The following is an 11086-nucleotide window of genomic DNA, read 5'->3' as shown; positions in this document are numbered from 1 at the left end:
TTACGTTTGATGCAGTATTGATCTTTTTCTTTTTTTTAGGTATTAAAAAGGTCTTAACACATCGGGTGCCAAACACGGTCTGAACCGAAAACATGTCTCCCATCCGCTTCCGTTCTATCTCCTTCTATAAAACCCCTATAACTCCCAAACTTTTTACGCTGGGGAAAACGACTCATTTTGTATGCGTGATCGCTCCGCCATTGTTACTCGCGTGAGAGATGTTATCGTTCCAGGCGTTAGCCAGGACCATCGGGCAAAATGGAGGCATGCTTTGTTTTCACATGGATTGCACGTCGTGGAGTCTACAGCTTAAACAGCGCCGCGCAGCTCAACGGTGAGATTTCGGCACCGAACGTAATCTGTTATTATAAAATGCTGGCACCCAATGTGTTAAAAGTCCTTAAATTGTCACTTTACTGTCATCTGGGGACCCCCCCCCCCCCCCTTAAATCATGTGAGGACTCCCCTGGGGGGTCCCGACCCACAGGTTGAGAACCACTGCAACAAACCACGCTAAATATAGTCACTTTCGGGCAGAAACCTTGTATCTCCATATATTTTTCTTTTCTTTTCCTCATAAATTACTGCCCTACTTTGTCGTACTACAGTGTTGCAGTGTCGTAGCCAAACCCTCGTGGGTTTGTAGATCGGCCATTTTGCACTATTTTGGAAAACAGTTTTTTTTTGGGGGGGTTATTTTTTAACTCTTAAACTGCCAGGGTTTTTCAAAAATAGTACTCACAGACTGCCAGCATGTTTACAGCTTAAACATAGAAGGAATGTTATTTTTTGTGTCCGTTTATTTTTTAACATTGAAGTAAATGGAGCAGCAACTTTTTGGAAAATGTTATCTCCTGGTTCTTTGTGACGAACGGAAAAACGGAAAAATAATTTTAGATTTTTTTTTTTTTTAATGTTTTTTTTTTTGCCAAAAACGTTTATAAACGTTTTTGGCAGGCAATGTAACCATTTCCTGTAAAGTAACGGTTTTGGACATACAAGGTTTCAACCCGATGGTGACGATACGATTTAAACCTGAGAGAGGAAGCCAAGGTGTGATGTCACCATGTAAACACAACCAACCAATGAGACGCAAGGACATGGGAGTGTGTATGTACACAACCAACCAATGAGACGGAGTGTGTATGTGTGAGACCAGCACGCCACTCAGTCAGTCACACAGTTGCAGGAGTGGTTTACCTGTGTGTGTGTGTGTGTGTGTGTGTGTGTGTGTGTGTGTGTGTGTGTGTGTGTGTGTGTGTGTGTGTGTGTGTGTGTGTGTGTGTGTGTGTGTGTGTGTCCTCATACAGCCACTATATTGTTCATCTCCCATCTCTGTGTGGTTTTGCTGGTATCACAGTCTGAGATGAACACCTTATGCAGCAGGTCTGAGCGGTCCAGGCATTTACCTGTACACAAAACAATAACACACATTTAAAACCACTTAAACATTTACCTGTACGCAAAACAATAACACACATTTAAAACCACTTAAACATTTACCTGTACGCAAAACAATAACACACATTTAAAACCGCTTAAAACCTCTATTCTTAATACAATTTACAATTTAGGCAATTTAGCATTTAGCAACAAAATATAGCACGGCACCGAGTGCCTATGAGCTTGTAGATCTGCTATTTTTGAAAAATCGAGAAAATGTGAGAGACGGGGGTCCGCAGCCAAATACATATAATTTTGGGGTCCTTGACATTAAAACATTTGAAAACCACTGACATAGCAACATATGCTTTTTCAAAAAACTGTTAGGAATTAGAAGGCATTTTGTAGAATCGGAACCTCAGGCCTTAATGGGTTAAATACAGCATATAATTACACTATAAGCAAAGTGTGGGGTCACCAAAACATTTGCCCTCATAAGATGGAGTCCCAGTGGCGCAGCCAGAATGCTAGTATAGGCTGGCCCTAGGCCCCAGCGTGTGCGCGCACGGTTTTTGGGCGGATGTTGCTATACTTTTTCCCTGTTTTTTTGTTTCTTTATTTGGGTTTTAGGGTTAGGTTTTAGGGTTATGTTATTTAATTCTTATTTCTGCCTGATTTTACCGATTTATAATTTAAAAAAAAAGTATTATTAAAAAAAAATAATAATAATAATATTTTTGCAAAATCGATTGGGTGGGCCAGCTCTCTATGTGGGTGGCCCACCCAGGCCCACCCATGGGCTGCGCCCCTGTGGAGTCCTGCTATCAAAGAGTTTGAGAACTCCTGCTCTACTAGTTGTTTAGTGAGGGAACAGTTCAGATGAAGGACAACAGGACAATCTGATGGAATCAGACAAACAGACAGACAGACAGACAGACAGACAGACAGACAGAGAGACAGACAGACAGACAGACAGACAGACATTTACCTGTTGGCACGTGGGTGAACCGATGGAGGTCCTGGTAGAGAGAGAGAGGGATAGGGCGAGGGAGAGAGATAGGGAGAGGGAGAGAGAGAGAGAGAGATGTAATTGCAGGTGAACTATTTCGAAATTTTTCATATTTAAGATGTTCAGAAAAACAGCTGTAAGGGCGCGCTCCCACCGCACTTTTATTTGACCTCAGGGGCAGAATCTGCCAATGCTTTGTCAACGCAAATGCGTGGATTCCTGGAAAGATCCGCCAGACCATGAATTCACGCGTTTGCATTGACAAAGCATTGGCAGATTCTGCCCCTGAGGTCAAATAAAAGTGCGGTGGGAGCGCGCCCTCACTCAGTTTCTTTTTTTTTGCATTGAAAACCACCCGTTTTCAACGGGCCGTAGCCCCGTCAGACTACGGTGCCCTGTTCTGACTTTGATGCAATACCGCTTGCAACCAGTAGGTGTCCTACTAGACCACTGGATGTCTGAGTAGAAGTCAAGTCAAATGTATTTCTATAGCACAATTCATACAGCAAGTGCTTCAAAATGAAAACTATAAAGATGCATTATGACAAAAAAATACATATTGATTACATATCATTACACGTAAGACATGATTAAAACATAATAATGCATTAAATGAGGTAGCAGTACAATAAAACCAAAGAATAAGAACTACAAACATTAAACCTACCGTAGCCTTAGAGGTATAATATAACTAGAGGGCGGATTGCCCCGCCCCCCAGCTATCATTTCAATGAAAGTGCTCAGTGGTGTTTTGAAGCACCCGGAGGCCTGCCGGAAGTAGAATTATTGAGACGTTTTTGGGGACGCCATAGAGTTATGAGCATGAGACGCACCATAGAGTTATGAGCATGAGACGCACCATAGAGTTATGAGCATGAGACGCACCATAGAGTTATGAGCATGCGCACTAGTGTCCTTTTTGCGTCCTACGGCAGCCCGTGTGTCAAGGTATGAACGCGAGATATTTATTAAATACACTCAAAATGCATATTTATATGTAAATGCATATGTATTTATGTAGAATATGTTTACATATTTATATTATATGATATATATTTATATATATATAAATATCTCTCAGTATGTTTTGGTCGTGCATGCATTTCTCCCCGCCTGCAGTTCCAGCTTTGGTCACTGGGGTGGCGGCTTCAATGTTTCTCAGCAACTCTGGGGGCTTGACTGTAGCAAAAAGCTTGTTAAATAGTTGTTAATCTGCTAAATGCCTCAATTGGAGTCTGTTTTTAAAGAAGACACTGCAGGGGCCAATACATGGTCCCTGAGTTTGCTTTGAAATCTTTTGTCCAATATCCTTGTTTACACATGCAGCACACTTCAGGTTGTTCGCAGCATATGTGAGCTTGTAGATCTGCTATTTTCAAAAGATTTGTTGACATTTTATACATTTGAAAACTTGTGCAATGGGACATTCTGCATAATGAGTGCTTTCTACTTTTGGTACTTTGAGTACATTTTGACACCAATTTTGTTGTACTTTTACTCAGTTCATTCTGGACTTTTACTTGTAACGGAGTACTTCTATATTGCAGTATTGATACTTTTACTTAAGCCACACTTTTTTTCCACCACACTGGTCATAACTAAACACATTGGATTATGTGTCAGGTGTCCCAAAGCAGAGACAATAAATTACTCAGTTCCACACTACGCTACGCTACGCTACACTACACTACGCGTGCATTTGTTCACACATGTGCACAATACTATATTTTGTCACGGCACACTGTTCGGTTGAAAAACGCTTGTAATAAGAGTATTAGTAATGGATTACCTTGAAGTATTTCCACTCAGTGTTCTGGTTCATGTCACAGTGGGTGATGATGACAGCAGAGTTGTCGGGGCCTCTGGTCAGACACTGGTCATACTGCATCAGCTGACTGGCTTCATTGATACGGAACAGCTACACACACACACACACACACACACACACACACACACACACACACACACACACACACACACACACACACATGTTGATGTTTGTGTTTAGTTTCTCTTAACCCAGGGGTCTTCAACGTTTTCAGGCCAAGGACCCCCTAGCTGAGAGAGAGATGAAGCAGGGACCCCCTCTATATGGTACACAATTGTGTTTCAGATTATACATTTTTTGTTTACTTGGTCTGCTCTTTTTTCCCTCTACACCAAACACCTCTTTGCCAAAAATAGCAGATCTACAAGCTCACAACGCCTCGCAGCGCGAGGCGTTGTGAGCTTGTAGATCTGCTATTTTTGGCTAAAGTTCTCCTCAGAAAAGGGATGTTAGGGTTCAAGTGGTTCATGTAAAAAATAAAAATCCTATCACACAAAGATTTGGCGGACCCCCTGTAGTAACTCTGAGGACCCCCTAGGGGCCCCGGACCCCCTGTTGAAGACCCCTGTCTTAACCCATTAAGACCTCAGGCCGATTCTACAAATGCCTTCTAAACCAGTAGTTTGGTACCAAGGACCCCCATCTGATAATGTTTTGTGCCCGGGACCCCCAGAAGAGAAGATTTGTGCTTTAAAAACATTCAAGATTATTCAAGATTTTTCTAAAATGTTCAAAAATAGCAGATGTACAAGCTTGCAGTGCAGCACATAGTGACACGCTGTGAGCTTATATATCTGCTATTTTTGAGAACCGCTGTTCTAAATCCTAAGAGTTTTCTGAAACAGCTTATATATATCTCTGCTGTCCGGCAGGAACCAGCTAACTCCAAAATGTTCATTTTTCAGGAAAAAGTGGATTGGATGATAAGAGCAGCTGAATGGATCTCCAAGCTCACAATGAGGTTGGAGGTCAAAAGGGGGTGGAGCCTGGAGTCTGCTAAACCAGCTAACTCCACCCCCCTTTGGTGGAGTTAGCTGGTTTAGCAGAAAGTTTGAGGATCCAATGGAGTTAGCTGGTTTTGTCAGAAGCACTTTTTAATACTTTTCATTGGTTCAATATTTGTTTTACCAACACACAGACGTAAAGGGTGTTCAATAGCACTGATTTATGGAAAAAAATGCAAAAGCGGAAAAATGGAGTTAGCTGGTTTCTACGGGGCAGCAACGAATGCTATATATTGTCAAATCTAATATGACACAGATGCTTTTTAATGGGTTAAAGTACAATGACAGGTTTGGGTTGTGTAGTAAACTTGCCATGATGTAACTCTAAACATTAGTGAGATAACACCTTTGTGTGTGTGTGTGTGTGTGTGTGTGTGTGTGTGTGTGTGTGTGTGTGTGTGTGTGCGCACATACCTGGTTTCCCCCCATTCTGTGACAGGGTCCAATCTCCACGCTGCCTCCGTTGGTGTGACCCATACTGTCAATGCAGTAGCTGGTGTCAAAGCCCCGAATCTACACGCGCGCGCACGCACACACACACACACACACACACACACACACACACACACACACACACGCACACGCACACGCACACACACAATTACTTTGTATCTTAACACATCACCCGCCAAGGTATTAAACATTGTTTGTTATCCCCTTGCCAGCGTAATTACCATCATCCGATGATATTTGAAACGCCGTGGAGGCGACATTGTGTTCCAAAAAAACAAAAAAGGCGGAGGGAAGGGGTTAGCGGAGGGATCTGTGTATTCAGACGAACCACAACATTCCAACCGCGATCCGCCATTTTGGGTCTTTGGCTCGCTGAAAACAGCGGTTTTCAAAACAGCAACTGAGTTACAGCTGTTTTTCTGAAAATCCCATCGCCAGGGCGGGTGGAAGTGACGTTTTTTGGAATGATGTCACATCCACATACTTCTTCTGTGATTGACGATGGATCATCACAGAGCTGTGTTACGGTGCCTAAAACAGCGTGCCAAATTTTTTTAATAGAACGACTTTATGTGTGTCGGTGGGCAAGTGCAGTATTTAATAGAACGACTTTATGTGTGTCGGTGGGCAAGTGCAGTATTTAATAGAACGACTTTATGCGTGTGTGGCAGGAATTGAGTTAAAGTGCGATGACATTCTAGGTTGATTTAGTAGTTTGTTTTCCAGTTAAGAAACTAGAGCAGATTAAAAACATGGCAGGCTGCATAAGGCAAACCTTATAGTACACAGTAATGAAAGCAACACAGCTGCAGATAATCCCATTACTGATGGGTGTGTTACATTTAAGGGTGTACCAATGTGCAAGTGAAACAGAGTTTAGTGGGTTCCACTTGCTCCCATAGTAAAGGGCATTTCTTATTGGTTGGTGGGCGGCATCACTCATTGGCTGATCCATGCCCAAGGTAAGATGTGTTCCTAAGAGCGAGAGAGAGAGTCTGTATGTTTATTGAGATACTGTGGTGAATACTAGAAGTCATAAACATGCTAAATGTACCTACATGAAGCAGTCATTGGCTGAACATGTTTCGTCATGTCTATAACAGCATATTGTTGTTGTAACAGCAAACATACTTTTGGTCACGTTAATTCTGTTGTAGACTTGGATGAGCCTTGAGGCTTGGATGTGTTACACCAAAAGAAGTGACCGACCATATGTCCGTGTTCTTACCAGTTACATAATTGTATTGTGTCGTATTCTATTGTATGCGTGTTCATTCATTGTTAGAATAGGCCAGTCTAAATCAGATTTGCCCAAGACGCGCTGAGGCTTGGATGTGTTACGCCAAAAGAAGTGACTGACCAGAGATTTCTGTGTTCTTACCAGAATAAATAATTGTAAAAGAGAGAGAAGTGTCCAGAACTTTGTGGAAACACAACGCAGATCAAACGTCACACAAAGCATATTACATACAGTTCTAAATCTACTGTGTACTATAAGGACAGCCTTATGCAGAACTTAACCTGAACTGGAAAACAAACAACTAGACTCTCATCCCCCTTAACACATCCACCGCCAGAGGTTAATCTCATAATGTACTCACCAGTGCCAAGGTGTTTTTGTTGTTTTTTTGTTTTTTTCATGTCGCCATAGATCTTGTTAAAATCCTTAAGATTGAGCCGTGAACGGTCTGTTTACATCCGCGAGATCTCCCTGTATCTCCCAGTGAAAACCACGTGTCAAACGGGGCATCCATGTTTGAGTTAGAGCGGATTACGTTAAACAGTGAAATGCGAGGAGAAAAAACTACAGGAAGAGAATTGAGTTTCAGTTTCGTCTGTAGAATGGGAGCGGGCGTGATCGTCGAAACCGGATCCCAAATAATTCTATTTCCTGTCATCAAACCGGAAACGGAAGTGGATCAAAAAAATTCCGAAAGTGCACCCGGACCGCGCATGCGCGAAAAGACCGCAGCCCGTAGGACTACGGGCTCGGCGCTTAACCGTTGGATTTAACGGCCCGTAGAACTACGGGCCCGGCGGTAAAGGTGTTAAAGGTTCTATGACATTCATTTTCACTTTTTTTATTTTTTATGTTATTTTTGGGGTTTTATGACCTCAATTACACCCAAAAATCTGAACTTTGAACATTCAGTGGATTTTCTGTGGTCTGGGGTTTTCTGAATATTTAGGCTGAAAAGTAATCTGAGCTTGGCACTTCGGGAGTGAGGTCACAGTCGATTAATCCCGCCCACTCTCCTCCTCGCCCCTCCCCTCCCCTATCCTTTGGGGGGGCGGAGCAGAGGCGATGATTGACAGGCAAAATCCCTCACCAGCGACACCCGAAGGCAAAGATTTCTTTTTTCATTGCAGTTGAAAAGACTTTAGAAATGTGAGAGAAAAACACCTGCCATGGATCAATGGAGTGGAATTTCTTGTTAAAACTTTCTATACACGTTTGAAGGACCATGACAAAGACTTTTAATGTGTGGTAAAACTGAACGTCATGAAACCTTTAAGTTAAAATAGTCAATTAAGTACCGGTAGAAAAGAGCACTGTGTTTAAGTAGCACAGTGTGTGTGTGTGTGTGTGTGTGTGTGTGTGTGTGTGTGTGTGTGTGTGTGTGTGTGTGTGTGTGTGTGTGTGTGTGTGTGTGTGTGTGGTGGAAAAAGTACTCAAATTCTTTACTTAAGTAAAAGTACCAATACTGCAATATATAAAAAGACTCCGTTACAAGTAAAAGTCGAGAATTAAAAATTTACTTGAGTAAAAGTACAAAAGTATTGGCATCAAAATGTACTTAAAGTACCAAAAGTAAAAGTACAAAAATGTTTGAAAACAGCGGATCTACAAGCTTGTAGATCGGCTATTTTCAAATAGCCTAGGTATAAAATAGACCTAAAGTGGTTAATGTATGTTTTAATTGTAGTGGAGTAAAAGTACAATATTTGCCTCTGTGATGTAGTGGAGTAGTAAGTAAAGGCACTGAAAATTGGAAGTACTCCAGTAAAGTAAAAATACCTCAAAATTGTACTTAAGTACAGTACTTGAGTAAATGTACTTAGTTACTTTCCACCACTGAGTGTGAGTGTGTGCGTGCGTACCTCTCCCCACTCTACGTTCTTGGGTGGTAGAGGGTAGTGCGTGGGGATATCGTAGGCGATTTCCTCCATGAACCACTTGAAGCTCTTACATCTGTGCTCCTCCCTGTCAATCAATAATGAGACAAGATAGACAGGCTGCCACTCAATCACATTGACAGTCAATCAATCAGCATGCTCGTTACCGAGTCAGTCAGTCAGAAAAAAAGAAAAAATGTTGGCAACACCTACTATAGTTCAAGGGTTTCCAAACTTTTCAGACCCCCCAAAATAATCACAGTTGAACTGGGGACCCCCAAAAATAATCATAGTTGAACTGGGGACCCCCAAAAATAATCACAGTTTAATTGGGGACCCCCCAAAATAATCATAGTTGAACTGGGGACCCCCCAAAATAATCATATTAGAACTGGGGACCCCCCAAAATAATCATATTTGAACTGGGGACCCCCCAAAATAATCATATTTGAACTGGGGACCCCCCAAAAATAATCATATTTGAACTGGGGACCCTCCACCCTGACAAGCACTTGGAATTATAGGCATGTAGGTACATTTAGTTTGACTCGGTTCCACAGATAAATATTGTGAAAATAGCCAAACTACAAGCTCACAAAAGGCCTCGCACTGCGAGGAGTCGTGAGCTTGTAGATCAGCTATTTTCACAATGTTTGCCTCTTTCTTACGTAATATTTGACAATTTGGTATTAAAAAGGTCTTATTAGTCCTTAAATTGCCACTTTATAAATGTGCAGATACCCTGTATACACGTATACTGTATGTTGGTTTGTTTACTGTTGAGTGAGAAAACAATGTTGCACGTTGAGCTAATCATCTGGGGACCCGCCAAAATAATGTAGGGACCCCCCCCCCCCCCTCTCTGGTGGTCCTGGCCACCAGTTTGGGATTCTCTGCCCTAGTTCATACAGTAAGTCAGTCCGTAAACCATAATGAGCCTCTTTCAACCTGGTGTATATTTTGCCCATGTCATCTCCAAGGATTTTCTAAATGTTACAAACATGGTAGATCTACAGTGTGAGCTTGTAGAGATTTAGTCAGGGGATATTAGCAGAATATTTTCCAATCTTGGAATTAATTCCTTACCAAAAAAAATCTTCACCAATGTGTTTGTAAAGGTGTCTAGTAACACATCTCACAAAGACTGAAATGCAGTACCCCTAGGAGAATTTTTGACAGCTCCTTAAAGTTGGGGTACCCACCATAACCTTGGTTAAAAAAAATCTCTAAATTTAATTCTGTTTTAACACATTGGGTGCCAAAACCGTATATATACGGTTTTGCGCATACTAACGTTGAGTGCCAAAACCGTATATATACGGTTCACAGCAACAGGAAATATCACTCCTACAAGATTTAGACTCCAATCCACCTCCTGGTTAACTTATGACTTCAAAAACCTGTATCTCGGCTCCTGTGCACTTTTTTTTTTTACAATGTTAATTTAACTATTTTCAACTGGCTGCAACTATGGAATGGATTTCCGAATGTTTTAAATGTTTTCCCCCCGATTGTACGAGACCTGTATGTGTGTAATGAGGGGATCACCGTGAGGACGGTGATCACTGAAAATATTTTGTGACTACTTGAAAAAGGTTCAAAATGTTTAAAAAGTCCTGGCACTCAAAGTATAATATTTTAATAAACCTCTGGCACCCAATGTGTTAAGTAGCATGTGAGGTGTCAAACTAGGGTGTTTTTATGATTCTGAATCCATTGCAAGCATTTGTTTTGCACCAAAACCACTCCTTGGGCTAAAAACGGCCATAGCCATCCTTTTCCAGGTATACTTTTTGTGTAAAAAGCCCATTGAGATTGGGCCGTTTTTAGCCCAAGGAGTGGTTTTGGTGCAAAACAAATGCTTGCAATGGATTCAGAATCATAAAAACACCCTAGTTTGACACCTCACATGCTACTTAAAACAGAATTAAATTTAGATTTTTTTTTAACCAAGGTTATGGTGGGTACCCCAACTTTAAGGAGCTGTCAAATTCTCCTAGGGGGACTGCATTTCAGTCTTTGTGAGATGTGTTACTAGACACCTTTACAAACACATTGGTGAAGATTTTTTTTGGTAAGGAATTTATTCCAAGATTTTTTTAATATCCCCTGACTAATTGGCTATTTTTGTTATTTGTCATATGACAAAGTAATACGAGTGGTTATTTTATTTAGGTCTGAGGCTGATTCTAAAAAACCCTTCTAAAACCTAACCTATACGTATACGTTGTCTGAACAACTTTCTGAAAACATGATGTATTTTTCTGTGGTGTGTAAACCTCATGTCCAAAG

The 11086-nt window shown here is 41.4% G+C and overlaps 1 protein-coding gene across 5 annotated transcripts in view; it reads right to left on the bottom strand.

The window, feature by feature from the left end:
* galnt7 (UDP-N-acetyl-alpha-D-galactosamine: polypeptide N-acetylgalactosaminyltransferase 7) overlaps positions 1-11086 on the bottom strand; it is a 550610-nt gene that overhangs the window by 490759 nt on the left and 48765 nt on the right. For 3 of the 5 annotated variants that reach the window (XM_080415956.1, XM_080415953.1, XM_080415952.1), the window contains 5 exons: positions 8780-8882; positions 5639-5737; positions 4182-4310; positions 2372-2402; positions 964-1409 (listed from right to left, as the gene is read on the bottom strand). In XM_080415956.1, the coding sequence (XP_080272082.1) occupies positions 1303-1409; positions 2372-2402; positions 4182-4310; positions 5639-5737; positions 8780-8882 (469 nt within the window). In that variant the 3' untranslated portion in view covers positions 964-1302. Of the gene's footprint in view, positions 1-963; positions 1410-2371; positions 2403-4150; positions 4311-5638; positions 5738-8779; positions 8883-11086 lie in introns of those variants that run through there. The other 2 variants (XM_080415954.1, XM_080415955.1) reach the window with 2 other exon arrangements.

The sequence above is a fragment of the Gymnoscopelus braueri genome (genome assembly GCF_963280865.1).
Source record: "Gymnoscopelus braueri genome assembly, chromosome: 2".
In the NCBI taxonomy this organism is placed as follows: domain Eukaryota; kingdom Metazoa; phylum Chordata; class Actinopteri; order Myctophiformes; family Myctophidae; genus Gymnoscopelus; species Gymnoscopelus braueri.
The sequence above is the reverse complement of the archived record's forward strand: the minus strand, read 5'-3'. Positions and strand labels throughout refer to the sequence as shown.